This window comes from Peromyscus californicus, unplaced genomic scaffold (genome assembly GCF_007827085.1).
Source record: "Peromyscus californicus insignis strain IS unplaced genomic scaffold, ASM782708v3 Scaffold_21__1_contigs__length_65335640, whole genome shotgun sequence".
Lineage (NCBI taxonomy): Eukaryota > Metazoa > Chordata > Mammalia > Rodentia > Cricetidae > Peromyscus > Peromyscus californicus.
In genome coordinates, this window is record NW_026294514.1 from 2,717,100 (window position 1) to 2,735,764 (window position 18,665).

The 18,665-nt window shown below is 46.1% G+C and overlaps 1 protein-coding gene across 3 annotated transcripts in view; it reads left to right on the top strand.

Moving 5' to 3' along the window:
- The first annotated feature begins 204 nt into the window (after positions 1–204).
- Mfsd6 (major facilitator superfamily domain containing 6) overlaps positions 205–18,665 on the top strand; it is a 51,148-nt gene continuing 32,687 nt past the window's right edge. For all 3 annotated transcript variants that reach the window (XM_052749416.1, XM_052749418.1, XM_052749417.1), the window contains exon 1: positions 205–1,939. In XM_052749416.1, coding sequence (XP_052605376.1) covers positions 285–1,939 — 1,655 coding nt within the window. In that variant the 5' untranslated portion in view covers positions 205–284. The remainder of the gene's footprint in view (positions 1,940–18,665) is intronic.

Below are 18,665 nucleotides of genomic sequence, written 5' to 3' on the forward strand. Positions count from 1 at the left end.
GACAGTTGGAAAGGTTGTGAGCCACATGACCTGGATGTGAAATCTGAGCTTGTCCTCTGTAAGAACAGAAAGTGAGCCATTTCTCCATCCTTGTGTTTAATTTTTTTTAAAGCTGTTTTCCTTGGCCAGGATCCCCAGCTGTGATTTTAGATGTGGCTTGAGATTCCTCATCTCTGTGTACCGGGATGCTCTAAGGATTTTCCTCACCCAGTGTCTTACATTTCAACCTCCAGGTCACCAGTCAGGATTCCGAAGGTCTCAGCCCTTGATGGGAGTGGTAAGCCATGGCTGCAGATGATAAAGTCGCTATCCTAACTGATGATGAAGAGGAGCAGAAGAGAAAGTACGTGCTTGCCGACCCCTTCAACGGCATCTGCAGGGAACCGGAGCCCCCTTCCAACGACACCCCCTCCTCCACAGAGACCTCCGCCATCCCCGAGGAGGAAATAGACTGGATAGAGAAACACTGTGTGAAGATAAACAATGACCTTCTCATTTCCAAGGTGTTCTATTTTTTCTTTTACTCTGCCTATGGCTCTCTTTACCCGCTCCTGCCCGTGTACTACAAACAGCTGGGGATGTCGCCCAGCCAGAGCGGGTTGCTGGTGGGCATTCGGTACTTCATCGAATTCTGCAGCGCCCCTTTTTGGGGCGTCGTGGCAGATCGCTTCAGAAAGGGCAAAATCGTCCTCCTCTTCTCGCTCCTGTGCTGGGTCTTGTTCAACCTGGGCATCGGCTTTGTCAAGCCTGCCACCTTGAGATGCGTACCAAAGATTCCCCCCACGGCTCACCCCACCAATGCCAGTCACCCCGCCACGCCCCTGCCGATGAATTCCTCCACCGCGGCTTTCTTCACCACGCCACCCAAACCCCGTGAGAAAAGGAACGCGCTGTCGCCGCCGCTGCCGTCGTCGGAAACGGGGCTGGATAGCTCAGATGCGGCCCTCTTCCCAACGACAGCCTTGACCTTGACGGGTGAACCCACGCTGCAGCCCCGGACGGAGGAAGCGACCCACCCTGTGATGGACTTGGTGTTAAACACGAGCACCGTGACCCCCACCCCTGCAGGGAATGCCACGGAGGCCACCCCTGCCACCACCACCACCACCACCACCACCACCACCACCACCACCACCACCACCACCACCACCCCTGCCACCACCCCCACCACCCCCACCCCCACCACCAAATCTTTGCCCTCGGACCAAGTCACCCTCCTCTATGACCAGCAAGAAGTGGAGGCGATATTCCTGGTGATCTTGGTGGTGGTCATCATCGGAGAGTTTTTCAGTGCCTCCTCGGTCACGATCGTAGACACGGTGACCCTGCAGTACCTGGGCAAGCACCGCGACCGCTACGGGCTGCAGCGCATGTGGGGCTCCCTGGGCTGGGGCCTGGCCATGCTGTCGGTGGGCATCGGCATCGACTACACCCACATCGACGTGCTCGTCGACGGCAAGGGGTGCAAGCCCCCCGAGTACCGCAACTACCAGATCGTCTTCATCGTCTTCGGCGTCCTCATGACCCTGGCCCTGATCGTCGCCACCCAGTTCCGGTTCCGCTACAACCACTTCAAACACGGCGGCGACGGTGGGAAAGGGAAGGAGGTGGAGATCCCGCAGGTGGAGAGGGACAACTCCACGGAGTCATCGGAGGAGACGCCCACGACGACCACGGCCGCGGCGGCGGCGCACTCGCAGGCCTTCAACTTCTGGGACCTGATCAAGCTGCTGTGCAGCGTGCAGTACGGCTCGGTGCTGTTTGTGGCCTGGTTCATGGGTTTTGGATACGGCTTTGTGTTCACCTTCCTCTACTGGCACCTGGAAGATCTGAACGGAACGACGACCCTCTTTGGGGTCTGTTCGGTCCTGAGCCACGTGTCCGAGCTCACGGCTTATTTCTTCAGCCACAAGCTTATTGAGCTGATTGGCCACATCAGGTAAGAGAAGGCTTCCTAGGGGCTGCTCCTCCGGGGATTGGCTGTGCCATTGTTTAGCTCCTTAATACCTCCGGGGTTTTATATTCTGGGTGGGGCTTTCTGCTGCTCCTCCTACTTCAAACAGAAATAAAAGGAAGCCAGGCATGGATTTAGCTGGGTTATCTAAAAGAAACAAAAAGGAAGCTACACCCGCCCCCCTCCCCCATAGACCACTGAGCATCAACTTAGAGAACTCTAGTATTCCGTGGACCTTGAGGGCCTATTGTCTCTGGTACTTGTGAAGGATGGTTTTGGTGGGTAAAGTGATTGACTTTCTGCAGCCTTTATATATTCTCAGATACTTACTGACACACAGCAAGGGAATATGACGTATAAGACCAGGGGCTGGACATGTAGCTCAGTGATAGAGCCCTTGTGAGCATGAATTTTGATCCTAAGAACTGCCAGGATAATAAACAAAAAAAGAAAGAAAAAAGGAAACTGTTATTTTTTAATAAAATTGTGATGTAACATATCATAATCCTCTAATCCATGATATTGCATGAAAGAGATTTTTATATAACATTTCCCTCTAATTACCTTAAGTTTTGAAGTTTTATGTGCCTCGATGACATGGATTATTTAAAAATCTCCCTTTTACCTGAAATTTCTTATGTTACCCTTTTAGTTAAAATAAAATAGACAACTGCATTCTTTTTCTGTAGTGCAGTGTTTCTTACCATTAACATTTGTGTAAAGCAGATTGAATAGTACTTCACTCTATAGACTTCTCTATTTGAAAATACAGTGTGAGCTACAGGTAACACTTAGCCTGTAGAAAGGTGTGACATGTCTGTCCGTAAACGACTACACGGACCTAACTAAAATCACCTATATGTTGTGTGTTTGAGATAATCTTCAAATCTGCTGTTGCAATGTGAAATTACAAAATATGAAAATGTTGCAAAATGCAACATCAAATATGCTGTTAAAATATGAAATCACGAAGGAGCAGACAGTGGAAAGACTTAGACAGCAAAGATGTGTATTCATTTCAAACCGAAGAAAGTGTTTCCTGACTTAAAGTTTCGGTGAGAATCATGCTTTCCCCCAAGTCGTTGTGAATATTTTCCCTTTGGTTTTCTTTGTGAGGTTGTGTCCTCCCTCTTTTCCTTCTCACGTCTTCCATTGTCACTAGAAGCTGGGCACTTTGGAGATGACTCCCAGACCCAGAGTCCTGGGGCTCAAGTAGCGGAACCGTTCAGACAGAGACTTAAACATTGGGGATGAGACCGCCTCTCTACCTTGTGCAAGCCGTGCCGAACGCATGGCCTTGATGAATCTGCTTTCTAGCCCGGATGTGGGAGTGGGTATCACTGCTTAAAGTATCTCTTGAATCAGCATTTTATTAAGGCATGTCCAGTTAGGTGTCAACAATGAGTGGAATTCCCAGACAGAAAAATCTAATCCGCCAATAACATAGTTGAAAACAGTATAAAGTATACGTAGATTTTTTAAACAGTAATACTAGGCCCTTCTTACCTCTAGAAAAAGACATTTGCCTTCTGCCTATATGAAATATATTTTTTCTTTTTAGATTTGTTTGTTTGTTTGTTTTCTAGTACTGAGGATTGAACCCAGGGCCCCATGAATGCTGGGTAAGCACTCTACCACTGAGCTATGACCCCAGGCCTTAGATACATACCTTCTATAACAAAATCCTAGTCAGTTCACTATGATTTTTTGGTAATTAAGTGAGCTTACACTTGTATTATGCCTTCCATAGAAATCTAGAGTTCACTTAACCTTAATTTTATGGTTTTATGTACCAAGAACATCTTCCTTTCCTTGATTAATGATGCAATAAAGAAGGTGGCTCCTGTGGTCTCAGTCACTCTCAGGAGCTTCGAGGATTCCATCAATACGAGGTCATTCCCCCATTTTGCTTTTAAATTTTGTCCATTAAGATATTAATTAGACTCCTGAGGGATAGCTCAGTGGGTAAATGATGCATTTATCTAATTATTCTTTATTAATAAAAACTCAGGAGTCAGATATCAGGGTAGGAACCTGAATGATCAGAGAAGCAGCAGGGAAGCTACCGGTGACCTCCTATCTCTGCCGTTCCTCCTTCCAAGAGGGCTGAGACCCTCTCTAAGCTCCCCACCTTACTACTTCCTCTCTATCTGTGCTTAGTCCTCTAAAACCTTGATGGTTAATTTTGGTCAACTAGTAGCTAGCTCCACCCTCTGATTCAAAGCAAACTTTATTGTCAGAATGCGATCAGAATATCACACAACAGGTAAAAATGCTTTCCTTGTGAGCACCAGGACCTGAGTCTGAATTCCTAGAGTCCACATGTAATCTGGATGTTGTAGTGTGTCTGTAACCCCAGCACTCTGCAGGGAGAGGGAGGAGGGGAAGAGAGAGGAATCCCTGGATGCTCACAGGCCAGCTAGCCTTGAGTCCACAGCACAGAAACAACAGAGACCCTGTCCCAAACAAGGTGCATGGTGAGGATGGGCACCTAAGGGTGTCCTCTGACCTTCCCATACATGCATAGCACGTGTGCATCTGCACCCACAAACATAAACACTCACACACACCAAGCCCAGGTACACAAAACATTACTGATTAAAAACTTCACACTAGTCCCCAGAGACGGGGCTGCTTCTGTTGGTAGTGACACTGAGAGTCTAGTCGGGTGGTGGTTGTCAAGATGAAGGAGTTGGAATGTGTAGGGATGACCACTTCAACTTCTCTTTGAAAGCATCATACATGAAACAGCCCAGGAAATGAGCTTTCAAAGAATTTCAGACTTTGTACAGAATCATAAATCTATGTTCCTGGCATATTTCTGTGCATTTTGTTCTTGTTTGACTCCTATTGAGAGTTTTTGGAGTTAACACTACTGTAAAAATTCAAAAATATCCTAACATAGTTGTGACTGTGTTTTCATAATTTTGTTGTGTGTGTGTGGTGTATATGTAGGTGTGTGTGCATACATGTGGAGACTGTATTAGCTGTCATCCACATTGTTTTTCTTAACCTCTCTCTCTCTCTCTCTCTCTCTCTCTCTCTCTCTCTCTCTCTCTCTCTCTCTCTCTCTCTCTCTCTCTCTCTTTGGGTAAGGGAGCAAGATCTCACTGTGTAGCTCTGGCTGGCCTGGAACTCTTCATGTAGACCAGGCTGGCCTCAAACTCACATAAATCCACCTTCCTCTCCTTCCTGAGTACTAGGATTATAAGTGTACGCCACCATGCCTGGCTCACCTTGTTCTTAAAACAGGATCTATGTCTGGCCTGGAGTTCACCAGTTAGGCTGGCAGGCCCCAGGGGTCTAGCTCTCTGTCTCCCCTCTGCTGGAATTGCAAGCATGTGCTGCTGTGACTGGTTGTTCACCCGGGTTCTGGGGATGGGACACAGGTCCTCATGCTTGCAAGGAAAGTATTTCACCACGGCTCACTAGTCCCCTGTTTTCACGAATTATCTCTATAGTTTCATAATGAAGGAGACTTCACACAAGAAAATGGTTTTCTAAAAATTATCTACTTTTGAACCACTTAATAATTAAACAGTTCCAGCCGGGCGGTGGTGGCGCACGCCTTTAATCCCAGCACTCGGGAGGCAGAGCCAGGCGGATCTCTGTGAGTTCGAGGCCAGCCTGGGCTACCAAGTGAGTTCCAGGAGAAGCGCAAAGCTACACAGAGAAACCCTGTCTCGAAAAACCAAAAAAAAAAAAAAAAAATTAAACAGTTCCACAACTGTGCACAGTGTTTCAAGGAAAAACAGAACAGTCTAACCCCCCCCCCCCCCCCACACACACACACAGGCACAGAGTAAATAATTTCTGACTGTGACCTTGAATTTTGTCCTTCTTTGGAAGGTAACTTTGTCAGGCAAATAGGATGATTCTTAATATTTGCACTAAAACGTCCATTTGTTGGTGTTTTTTTTTTATTTAAAATCAAGACTTTGGAATTTACTGCAAATGTGTTTCTAATCCCACTTATTTAAGGATGGTTTACTGGAGCTAAAAATTCATCTTAAGAGAATGTTTACCTTGATGAATATTTGAATAGTGATGACTAAAAATAAATCACAGTAAGTCATTGTAAATTTATAAGCCACTGTTACTCAGTGTTTGGGCATCATCTATGTTCTTCTATTTAAATTTATTTCCACTTTAAGAGATATATGGAAATCTACTCAGTCACTTTGTCCCAAAATTCTTATATTTAAGGTTGGTTCTGCCATGCAATATTATCTAGAGGGAAGAAAATACTGCCTGTTGTTTTCTGTGTATTACTGCCTAATACCAGCTACACATCCCATAGGCTAGCCAGGCAGTGTGGGAAAGATGATGCAGATAGAAAGAGGAGCTCCAGGCTTCCCAAAGGGAACAGTGCACAAAGACCCAGGACAGGTAGGAAGGTGCGAGGCTGCACCTGGCTGGGGACACCAGAAAGGACCCACCGTGCACCGTGCTCACTGCAGGAACAATGGTCTGGAAGAGGATGACATGACCTCTCCATGAGGGAGTCCAGATTTGTTTGTTTGCGTCTCATCTTTTTCCTTGTTTTGACCCATCTCTCTGTGCTGTCTCCTGCTCCTGAACCTGCTGCCACTGAAGAGCACTGATTCCCAGGCGATGCTTCCTGGAATCCAGCAGCCTGTAGAGTTCAGCTAATGTATTGGTTCTCCACCAGCAGACTCACCAAGAGGATTTTATAGCTCCTCATACCCAGCTGCACTGAGATTAGTGACATCAGACTCCAGCGTGTGTACTTTCCAAAGTCCCCAGAGGATTTCCCTGTGTAGCCAAGGTTGAGAAACGCTGGGCTGATGGGATGCATGGGTGACAGGGGGACATTTTCCTGCCTTCCCAGCCTATGCAGCATGGCAGTACAACCTTTCGAGACTGTTTCTTAATCCTTCCAAGTGGTCTTCTCCTAGACTGCAGTATTTTTCACACATGCTGTGCTAATTGGTAGTCAAGAGAAACTGGTCCTCTAGTGAGTCATTCCCCTGTTGTCCTCGGATCCCTAGGGGTCTTTTCAACTCAAGAGATCTCTGTGCTTCTGTGTCTCACCTGGTCATCTACTGCGTGGACCATTTCCTCCTTTACTTCACCTGGCCATGTAGAGGCTGCTCACAGCAGCCACGTTTTCATGCTTCTCCATTTTCTTCCTTTACCTCTCTTCCTAAGTACTCGGATTTAGGCAGATTAGACACTGACTCCCTGGGCATCCTCATGGCCCAGGAGGAACTGGTGACCAAAAAGAATGGATGTCAACCAACTTCCTTCTTTTTTTTCCACCCAGACAAGGCCTCACTGTGTAGCCCTGGCTGTCCTGGAACTCTGTCTGTAGACCAGGCTGGCCTCAGACCCACAGAGATCTGCTGTCTCTGCCTCCTAAGTGCTGGGATTAAAGATTGGTGCTACCATGCCTAACTAACTCACTGCTTGATTAAAAAGCAAGACAATGGTGGACCTTAAACAGCTTCCACTTCCCTTCTCAGTTAAAGGAGAAGTTCTTTTTTAAAAAACTTGTGGGTTCACAAGATGGCTCAGCAGGTAAGTGTCTGCCACCAAGCCTCACAACCCAAGTTCAGGGACCAGAACTCCCATTTAAGGAGAGAACCAATTCCTGCAAATTGTCCTCCGCCCTCCACACACACAGATGCGTGTGCATGTCACCATCCCCAACACACACACACACACACACACACACACAGTTAATAAATGTAATACATTTATTAAAATTTTTGGTCACAGTAGAATGTTTTAAAAGACATAATTAAGTTTGAAATGATGTTGTTTTGCTCTAGAGGATCAAGCATTATTCTGTAGTATTTAAAATAATCAGTGTAATTGTGCAATTTAGTTGAATAATTAACCCGGCCTTGAGAATCTCAGATTAATTGAATGCCAGGAATGTGTGCTAAATGGTCTGGGAAAGACAGAGGCTACTGAAGGTCAAATTGACGCTGGCATGAGCAATGTGAACTTCTCTGGAGGCAGACGGGAAGCACAGGAGGTTCAAGGCGAGCAAGGTCTCAGTTTTCACAAGGGATGACCACTGGTGTGTGGCCTGCAGCTAACTCTGAAGCTGGGAGCCTGCTGAGAACACCTGTAGAGTCCATGCGGGAGGCAGTAACTGAACTGCAGAAGCAGCAGCAGAAATTGTGAGGCACACTTTGTGAAGGTGAAACTGATGGACTGGATCAGTAAGTAGGAGGTTACAGACCCCGATGTGTCCAGTGGGGTGCAGTAGCTATGTAATGGGAAATTCAGAAAAGAGATAGCTTTGAGGGAAAGGTGATATATAATGGCATGACTTCAGTGTTGGGTTTAATTCGAAATTGGAATATTCTACAGGGGAATGTCTAGCTCAGAGCTGGCTACCGTAATCTTGGGCAAACCATAAGCATAGATAAGATCACTAAGGAAAACTTCTGGACTAAGAAAAGCACTGGCTATGGAAAATCAATTACAGTGCTTAACAAGACAGCATTGCAAATTTCTGATGGCACTGAAATCTTAGTCTGTGACTTCAGGCATCAAGTGAGTACCTGTATGCTGACACTGTGTAGTCTTTTGGGAATGTGCTGTGGACTTCATGTAGCCTGTTTCCACATCTGGCTTCAGAAGGAGTTGACCTTCAAGCATCCTCCAATACCACTCTGAGAGCCAGTGGCCTGGTTTATGAAAGGTCACTTCATAGTAGATGCTAGCACAAGATTAGTCAGGTGGCCCAACTCAGCCTAGAACTGCCACCGGACCCTGAGAGTATTAGCAAGTTAGAGAGCTTTTGTTTCCGTTGTGGCCTCTGTTGATGAGCATGGAGTTAGTGCCCATCTAATGAGACTGTTCGATGAAGGCTAGATGGGACATGACAGTTTATACGATGACTGGTACATTTAAGGAGTTCAGCTAATTTTTCATCTTTTATTTGCCCATATTTTGTTAAGTTTCTCATAACTACATGGCCTGTTGACTCTAATAAAAATTCAGATAATAATACAATTTCAGTAGTGTGCAGATCAAGGAGTTGGCCAGGTCAGGGTGTACAGGGTTTCTCGAACGCTTACATCCTCCTCAGACATCTTGGTCAAATCAAGATTTTCTTTTCCTACCTATTTATGGTGACTGTAGATTGCCAGTCAATATATTTGCCAGGAAATGGAATTATATTGAACTGGTAGAGCAGTGACCTTTATATTATGGTGTGTGTGTGTGTGTGTGTGTGTGTGTGTGTGTGTGTGTGTGTGTGCATGTACATGTGCATGCCTGTGTTTGTGTTTGCTGGTATGTACACACAGGCATGTAGAGGACAACTTCAGATCTCCTTCCTCAGATACCACTCACCTTGTGGAGAAGACAGGTTCTCTCACTGACCTGGACCTTGCCAGGAGGCTACCCTGCCTGGCCACGAGCCCCAGGAGCTGCCTCTCTGCCCCTCTCCAGCACTGGGGTTACAAGTACATGCATCACACCTTATGTGGGTTTTGGGGATCAAACTCAGCAAGCACATCACTAACTGAACTATCTCCCCAGCTCAGAATTTATAATTTTTATAAATCATGAGACGGTCTTAGCGATCAGTCTAGTCTAGTTAAAGTTAATTACTCTCAAGCAATAAAGTACCCTGGCCTTTGGTGATTTGATGTGTTCTAGTTAGTGAGATAAAGTGTATACTGACTTGGCAACGGTAAAGTGATGTCCCGCCTCCTCTGCCAGAGCAGGCTGGTGTAGTTGACTGTTCTTTGTCATCACACAGGAGGCAAGAACAGAGTTTAGCCCGAGCCTCAGTATCCCTGGATGTCAGCACGAGCGCTGGGACTGTGAAGTGAATGAGTGTTCTGTTGCAGGGGCTGGGGGTTTACTCCCATATCTGAGGAAGGTGGACTGTCGTCACAATGGCCGCGTTCTTTGCCCTCTGTGTAAAGGAGACTACGGCCCTTTCCCCACAACCTGCTTTTGTTGTTGCTTGTCACATTTTTCTCATTTATGCCACGAAAAAGTGTGGTGAAGTGCCCGGAGGAAAAAAAAATGTAAAGTCATAATCTAACTCTTAAAACTGGTCCACCAGTCAAAATTTTTTGTTAAATGTTTACATCGGTATGCATTTTTAATGGTTATCGTTTGGGAGTATTTGGGAGTGGCCAGCAGCCAGAAGCAGCAGTTTCATAAGGACCTTGATTTTGTGCTGTTTTAAATTCTTTTTTCAGTTATTAAAGTCTAAGCTTTTCTTATGAGATCACAGAGTGGCTGTAAGTGACATTACTGTTCCCCTATTTTACACTAGAGTTAGATGAACTAACTCTCACGTGCTAGGATGAAACAGATTTAGAGATGAAGTAGTTCCGGTCGCTCATTTAGAGACTTCTGCCCTGCGGATTTGGCCATGGAGCCGGCCCTGGCTTCCATCCTGTGTCAACTCCTTACCTAACTATGTACCTGGCTTTTCTTTTTTTTTGGGTCACCAACCAGCTCCCAAGTCATGACACAGAGACTCATTATTAGTTATGAATGCTTGGCCTAGCTTAGGCTCATTTCTGGCTAGCTCTTTTAACTTGGATAAACCTGTTTCTCTTTATCTACCTTTTGCCTCGGGGCTTTTTACTTTTCTTTCGTCTGTATGTCTTACTTTCACTGCTTCTCATGTCTGTCTGTCTGGCAGCTGCCTGGCTTCTTGCCCCAGGCACGTCCCCCTCTTTCTCCTCATTCTCCTCTTTCTTCTTCTCCTAGATTTCTTCTCCTACTTATTCTCTCTGCCCACCAGCCCCGCCTATCCTTTCTCTGCCTAGCTATTGGCTGTTCAGCTCTTTTTTAGCCCAATCTGGTGCCTTACGCAGGCAAGGTGAAATAAATGCAACACATCTTTACATAGTTGAAGTAATATTCTGCAGCATGAACAAATGCAACACCTCTTTACACAGTTGATACACATTCCACGACATAACTGGACAGTGCCGAGCGTGCTGTGTGGGCTGAGCCGGAGTTTTATTCAACCATACGTCTGGATGGTAGCAATTACAGAGGAGTTGGAGGGAATTTCAGGAGCATTTATGTACAGCATTCAGTGTGGAGCCAGGCGGACAGCAGAGACGGGGAGGTGGAAGGGGTGGCGGTTACTAGCTATAATACTTGAGTGTGGAGTCAGGAGGATGGCAGGGATGAGGGAGGTGGGCGGGGCGGCTGTGTGTGTATTCACATGATGTTTGTGTGTGGTACCTATACTAGTGCATGCATGTGTGGAGCAGAGACAACTTTCAGGAGTCAGCTGTCTCCTTCCCCTTTTACTTGGGACCCAGGGATAGAACTCAGGTCACTCAGCTCGTGCAGCAAGCCCTGCTGGGCCGCCTGCCAACCCGAGTGAGTTATTTCCAGTTCATCACGGCACTAAGGAAAATACGTGAATCACACAGTTCGCATACTAAAAAGCGGACTAAAATACTGTTAGTTCTGGGCTCCCTACTGACTTATATGGTGAGGGGGTTGTGCATGACTGCCACAGCGCATGCGTGGCGGGCAGAGCGTAACTGCTGAAGGGAGTCACTTCTTGCCTTCCACCACGTGAACGTTAAGAATCAAACTCAGGTCCATCGGGCTTGGTGGGGTGAGCTCTTGCCCACAGAACCATCTTGTTGACCCTAAGTACCTTTTTAAAAAGATATTCCTCTTTTCCAGAAACAACAACACATTGTGCTGAATTGAAAGGGAGCTGGGGTGGGAGGCTCTGCTGGCCTTTGTCCTGAGACCTTGGAGACAGGGGTTAGAGTGTTTCTGTGCAAGCCCAGGCTCGAGTTCAGGTCCCGGGACTCATCAAAGCTGGAAATGGTAGCCCACACTTGTAATCCTGGCCCTTCTACAGTTAGATGAAAGGCAGAATAAGAACCCCTGGAAGCCACCCAGCCTGGTGTGTGCAGGGGGGGGGCACCCAGCCTGGTGTATGCAGGGGAGGGAGGGGGCACCCAGCCTGGTGTGTGCAGGGGGGGGGGGCACCCAGCCTGGTGTATGCAGGGGAGGGGGCACCCAGCCTGGTGTATGCAGGGGAGGGGGCACCCAGCCTGGTGTATGCAGGGGAGGGGGCACCCAGTCTGGCGTATGCAGGGGAGGGAGGGGGCACCCAGCCTGGTGTATGCAGGGGAGGGGGTGGGCACCCAGCCTGGTGTATGCAGGGGAGGGGGCACCCAGCCTGGTGTATACAGGGAAGGGGGTGGGCACCCAGCCTGGTGTATGTAGGGGAGGGGTCACCCAGCCTGGTGTATGTAGGGGAGGGGGGCACCCAGCCTGGTGTATGCAGGGGAGGGGGGCACCCAGCCTGGTGTATGCAGGGAAGGGGGTGGGCACCCAGCCTGGTGTATGCAGGGGAGGGGGCACCCAGCCTGGTGTATGCAGGGAAGGGGGTGGGCACCCAGCCTGGTGTATGTAGGGGAGGGGTCACCCAGCCTGGTGTATGTAGGGGAGGGGGGCACCCAGCCTGGTGTATGCAGGGGAGGGGGCACCCAGCCTGGCGTATGCAGGGGAGGGGGCACCCAGCCTGGTGTATGCAGGGGAGGGGGCACCCAGTCTGGCGTATGCAGGGGAGGGGGTGGGCACCCAGCCTGGTGTATGCAGAGGAGGGAGGGGGCACCCAGCCTGGTGTATGCAGGGGAGGGAGGGGGCACCCAGCCTGGTGTATGCAGGGGAGGGAGGGGGCACCCAGCCTGGTGTATGCAGGGGAGGGAGGGAGCACCTAGCCTGGTGTATGCAGGGGAGGGGGCACCCAGTCTGGCGTATGCAGGGGAGGGGGCGCCCAGCCTGGTGTGTGCACTTGGTAGGCCACTCATCACCAGTGGATCTTACTTGTTAGTTGTGCGAAATGGAGAGTTTGAAAATGGAAATAAGAACAACTGTTGGCTGTTTTTGTCTCTAAGCTCAATTAATACATGGAAGACATAAACCACATTTTGTAAGTACAGTTCGTATGATAGACCTCAAAAGGAAAGAAAAGAAAATACAAAGCAAATTGTTACGTTCCCTTTAGTAGCACCTCTCTCTCTCTCTCTCACCCTGTGTGTGTGTGTGTGTGTGTGTGTGTGTGTGTGTGTGTGTGTGTGTGTGTGTGTAAGTCAGAGGAGGACACCCTCTTCTGCTGGGCCTTAGTTGCTGTCCAGTTTTTTTGAGACAAACTCGCATGAGCCTGGAACGTACCAAGTAGGCCAGGCTTGCTGACCAGCGACACTCAGCATCTGCCTGCCCCTGCCTCCCCAGTGCTTGGATTACAAGTGGAGGGTGCTACTACCCCTAATGTTTTGTTTTGAACTCAGGAATTGAACTCAGGTCATGCAAGCTTTCAAAGCAAGCTTTTTACCAAACCAGCCATCAACCCAGCTCCCTCAGTGCCGTTTCTTGAGGCCTTGTGAATACAAGCATTCATCTCTGCAATGGCTTTCATAAGGCATAGTTGTAACAATAGCTATTATTATTTCTGTGGGGGTTGATTTCTGTTTTTCAATCCCTTTGCAATTATGCCTTCAAAGAAATCAATACCCACATGTGGGAAAAGCTTCTTAAGAGTCATTTCAAGTTTAGAATATTATTACTAAACTGTAAGGAGTCTCAAAGATAGAAGAATTTGTGATTAGGAACTGAAAGGGAATAACCTGGTTCTTATGTCCTCTGAAAGAGCAAAGAAATATATCTGTATTTATATCCTAGCCACCAGACTGACTTATTAACAAGAGTGCACGTGGAACTGAGCTATTCATAGCTCAGAACAAAAGGCCACTGTTTCAAGACGGAAAATGAGCCCGGGGTTTTGAGTTAGCTTTGCTTTCTCTTCTGTCTTCAGCAGCCGGAGGCTTAAAGAGAGCAGAACTGACTTGTCACACTTCCGCAGTGTTGTGACTGTAGCTCTCGTCCCGGCCCACTGCACTGGACGAGAGTGAAGACCGTCCTTACATGCTCATTGTTTAGGCAATCACGGTGGAGACCCGTCTAGCAGTCTGTGGTAATCTTAAGTGACATTCCCCGTGACCTAGAAATTACATTTTAGGGTAAAGGATCATTTATACATATGCAAAAGAAACATGTGGCCCTGTACATGTGTTCACTGTCCTTTCCCTACAGCGAAAAACAGAACAGTGACATTCGGTTCAGTGTAGTCACAAGAACGAACTGTGTGCGGGAGTTAAATAGACTAAAAATGTCAGCAGAGAAGGCTCTCAAAATACAAAATGAAGTGGGTAAATGTCTGAATGACATATGCTTTGATACATTTATGACAGTTTTTAACAATGAATATTAAAAGTATCTTCATGAGTATATCAATGTATTTAGAAAAATATTGAATTAAGAGAGACAAGATGCATTCTAAATTCTTATGAGATTTAGATTTTTTTTCTTTGACAGACATAAAGAAAAAGGAGCAGGGAAAACCCATGTTGTATGATAGTGTCCTCTTTAGGGAAAGAGGGAAACAGATCCTAAGTTTCCATTTCTTGGTGCTCAGTGTTCTCTCCATTTTCTTTTGTTTGTATTTCCTATTTATTTTGAATCATTTGCTTCCTTATAGTGGATTGATATAGCTGTCCTACTACTGAAGACCCAATTATATGTATGTGTCTAAGTCATTACAGCTGTGTTTTAAAGAGACATAGCTATCCAAATACATCGGGTAACCACGGAGAAGTTTTTATGCTTACTATGTTCATTGCTTTGTGTTTTCCCTGAATAGCATAAACATACATGATTTAAAATGTGATTTATATAATTATCATAGCCTCTGGCTCTATTTTCTTTTTATTTAACAATAAGAACTAGTCATATTTATAATACCTAATTAATAATTCATGTTCTGCTGTGTCCAACAACCCTGATTTGAGTAGTAATTATAGTACTTATTTATAAAAGGGGGCCAGAGCTGTAATGGGGCTGTTTAGAATGTGCAAGGACATGGGTTTGGTCTCTAGCACAGGGGTGAGGTAGAGCAGGAAGGGGGGTGTCAAGCTCACAATGAGGATATGAAAAAGCCAACTGATGTCCCTGTACCATACATTATTGCTTCACTAATCCCTGTACAGTGTCTGAACGGCTGCTGGATTATCTTGGTTCATTCAGTGTCAATCTACTGCCTTCTTATTAGGCAAACCAAAAGCCTAAGTCATTTAGCTAATTAAATTCCTACATATCTATGGAAATATTTAGTGAGTTGCAATTATATAATTTAGAAGAAAAGAAATTCCCTAGAAGCATATTTTGTAACATCTCTCTCCAAAGCCTTTCTAATCTAAAGAGGAAAAAAAATATTCCACTTTTATTTCTGAGGTATTAAGAGCTATTCTTTGATGTCTTTCTACTGAAAACATGCTTAAAAGAGTCTGTAAAATATAACAGTAGGTAGATCTTTGTTTTCCTTTGAAAGCAATGTACAGAATGAAGTTCTGGCATTATCAATGGAAGATGAACATCTGATTATATCCCCCTGGGTTTCATGTCTTTGGACGGTGCCACTGCGTGTTACGGTTGCCTGTGGAGGTTGGGACTGCTCAGTGATAGAATGTTGGGCCACAGTCCTGAGCTGCCACCATTTCATTCCATTTAGGAGACTGAGAAAGAGTAAAATAGATCAGCTTAGGCTTGGCTCCAGCTGCCAACCTAAGCCCTAGATCGTCGGGCAGCATGGCAGGTATTCCCTTTGCTTTTAGTTTTCTCGGTTTTGTGAAGTTTCAAGTTCTTTGTCGGTGAAACTGGGGCTACAGCTGTACCTAACTGTATTGCATTTTTAAGAGCCAGTGAGATAATGCACAGCATTTGCTAAGGCTCAGCTAGGACCGTGAAATGGTGTCATTACTGTTATAGGTCACTTCTTGAGCAAATATATTTTAAACACACAGTTTCGGCAGACACTTTCTTAGATGTGGGCATATGTGCAGTGTACAGTAGACGGACAAACAGGCTTCCTGGGACTAATGTTCTATTGGGGTGGACATTAAAGAGTATTTAGTCTGATGATGTGTGACATAAAGTAAAATAAAGTCGCATGAAGCATCCCAAATCAGCGAAGGCAAGGCAATGTTTTTAGAGTGCGGGTGTATTGGGCGGAGGGGCGGCGCTTTCTCCAAAGAAATGACCATTGAACAGAGTTCTGCACATGAAGATTTGGGGGACAGAAGAAAATCCAGGAGTGTGAATGACTTAGGCGTAGTAAAGACTTAGGCGTAGTAAAGCAAAGTGGGCAAGAGTCCTGCAAGGCCGGAGTGTCTCAGTAACAGTGACAATGCTCTCCTGAGGGGAGCTGACTTTGAGCAGGGGATGACATCAACTGACCGTTCTTTCTTCTAAAAAATGTTTATGTGGGGACAGTGTGTATGTGTACATGTTGGTGTTTAGTGTTTATGTCTGTGTGTCTGGGTGTGTGTGTGTATGTGTGTGTGTGTGTGTGTGTGTGTGTGTGTGTGTGTGTGTGTGTGTGCATTTGGAGGCCAGAGGTTGACGTCTGGGGCCTTCGACTGTCACTCTCCATCTTATCCTTTGAGTCAGGGTCTCTCACTGAACCCAGTGTTTGCTGATTGGTTGAATGGCTGGCCAATGAGCATCAAGGCTTCTTCCGTCTCTGCCCAGTCCTGTGCGGTAGGGTTACAGATGCACAAGACCATTCTTGGCTTTTCATGGGTGCTAGGGATCTGAACTCATGCTGTGTGGCAGGTATTTCTCTACTGGACCATCTCTCTAGCCCCTGTTCTTGTTTTTTAGAAAACAGTTACTCAGTAGTTTTAAATATTTATGTTGCCCTACTTCTAGAAAGGTCCATTTTACTAGATTCTTTGGATTTCAGAGAAATTATGAATTCTTTTTTTTTAGTGAACTACAAGTTGATACTTCATGTGCTCTTAATTCAGTTGAAAGTTTTTGTTTTGTTTCTAACAGCATCAAGATTTCTGAATTGCCCTATAACCCAGACCATAAGTAAAATATAAACATGTAGTAAGAATCTCTCATCACAATAAAATATAACTATAGGGTAAGACTGTAAGAATCGTGGTGCCTATACTACCATTTGAGGGATTCTTACGTACAAAGTACCTGTAGAAACGTGCTAAATGCCTTACCAGCAGGCTCTTACTTAATCCAAATAGGCCCTTGAGTTAGGTGTTGCTATGTCCATTTTAAGATTTGTGATGGTTAAATGCCCATGGTGGCACAGTTTGTAACCAATGGATGGATGTACAATATGTGTGTGTGTGTTCAGCCTTTGACATTGTGATATCTATCACCTTTTCATCTATGTTAAGGAACTTCACAATTAAATTATAAAAAAAAAATGTTGTGAAGAAACCTCGTAACACTCTTAGTAAGTCTGTGGTTTTATGGCTTCGTGTTGGGGCAGTCTAGTGACCCTGGGTGTGTGTGGCTGGTGGACTGTCAGCTGTACCTGCCTGAAAACCGTCAGACTTCAAAGCCCCGTTCTCAGCTTTCAACTTGTAAGTTAACATGGCAGGAATGTTGTTCCTTTATGTAACCCATCCTTACCTCTTAGGCACCTTCTTTTCTTCTTGGACTGGACAATGTCTGGAACAACTTCAGTTCTCAGGCACCTTCTCAGTAGAGAGTTGTGCTGCTGTGGGTTAGATTGTGTCCTCCCCTGAACTTACCTGTTGACACGCGATCTGTCAGTGGGGTGGTGTCTGGAGAGGAAGCCGCAGCCGGGCTGTTAGGCTCAGATGAGGTCATGAGCATGTGGGATTAGAGCTTATCAGATGTGGTAGGAGGGAGCTGGTGCTCATCTTCCACATTTGTTGGTCCCTCCCTCCCTCCCTCCACTCTCTCTCCACCTCCCTCCCCTCCTCATCCTCTTACATTTCCTCCCTTCCCTTCCCCTCCCTATCTCTTCCTCTTGCCCCCTTCTTTCTCTGTCATATTCCCTGGAATGTAAGGAGACTATAGGTGGCCACCACCTGCCCGCTAGTAAGAGAGCAGTCTCCAAACACAGCCATGGCTCTTCAGGCCCCAGAACTGAGAAATGAATGCCTGCTCCTCAAGCCACCCAGCTACCTTCTTCTGGCAGCCTGAGCAAACTTTGCCTCTAAATAGAGTCAGGAAGGAGAGCCTGGACTGGGTGTAGAGAGCTGGATTTCCAAATGCTCTCACAGTTAAGGGCCACAGTAAAGGAACTCATGGCTCAGCATGGTGAGGTAGCTATGGAATGAGTCCAGCAGTGACAGGCCTTTATTCTTCTGCATGTGTGTGCATCCTTGATGACAGGTACATTGGTTTGGCAAACCTACTGTGCAAGCCTAAAAAAAAACAAACAAAAAAAAAAAATCAAACCAGATTTGTCCCAAATCTCCTTCTTTTGGGAGGAAAGTGAGACCTCAGTCTGGGTCCTCTGGTCATTTATACACATCAGATGTTATTGTCAGTGTAACCATAATGGATGGCATCATGATTTCATTGTGATTACTCAAATCACTGATAACTACTATGACTATTTTCTAAGTTATTACTATTAATTGTATTATTCTTGAGTTGTTGTGTGAGCTTTTGTTAGAAATCTGTTTCAAATGTAGGTAGAACATTATAACACATATTTGTGAAATGATATTTTAGGGTGGAGGAGTGTATGTGTGTGTGTGTGTGTGAGAGAGAGACAGAGAGAGAGAGAGAGAGAGAGAGAGAGAGAGAGAGAGAGAGAGAGAGAGAGAGAGAGAGGCTTCCCTAAAGGGTTAATGATGTGGGGATTAGACCTAAGAGCAGT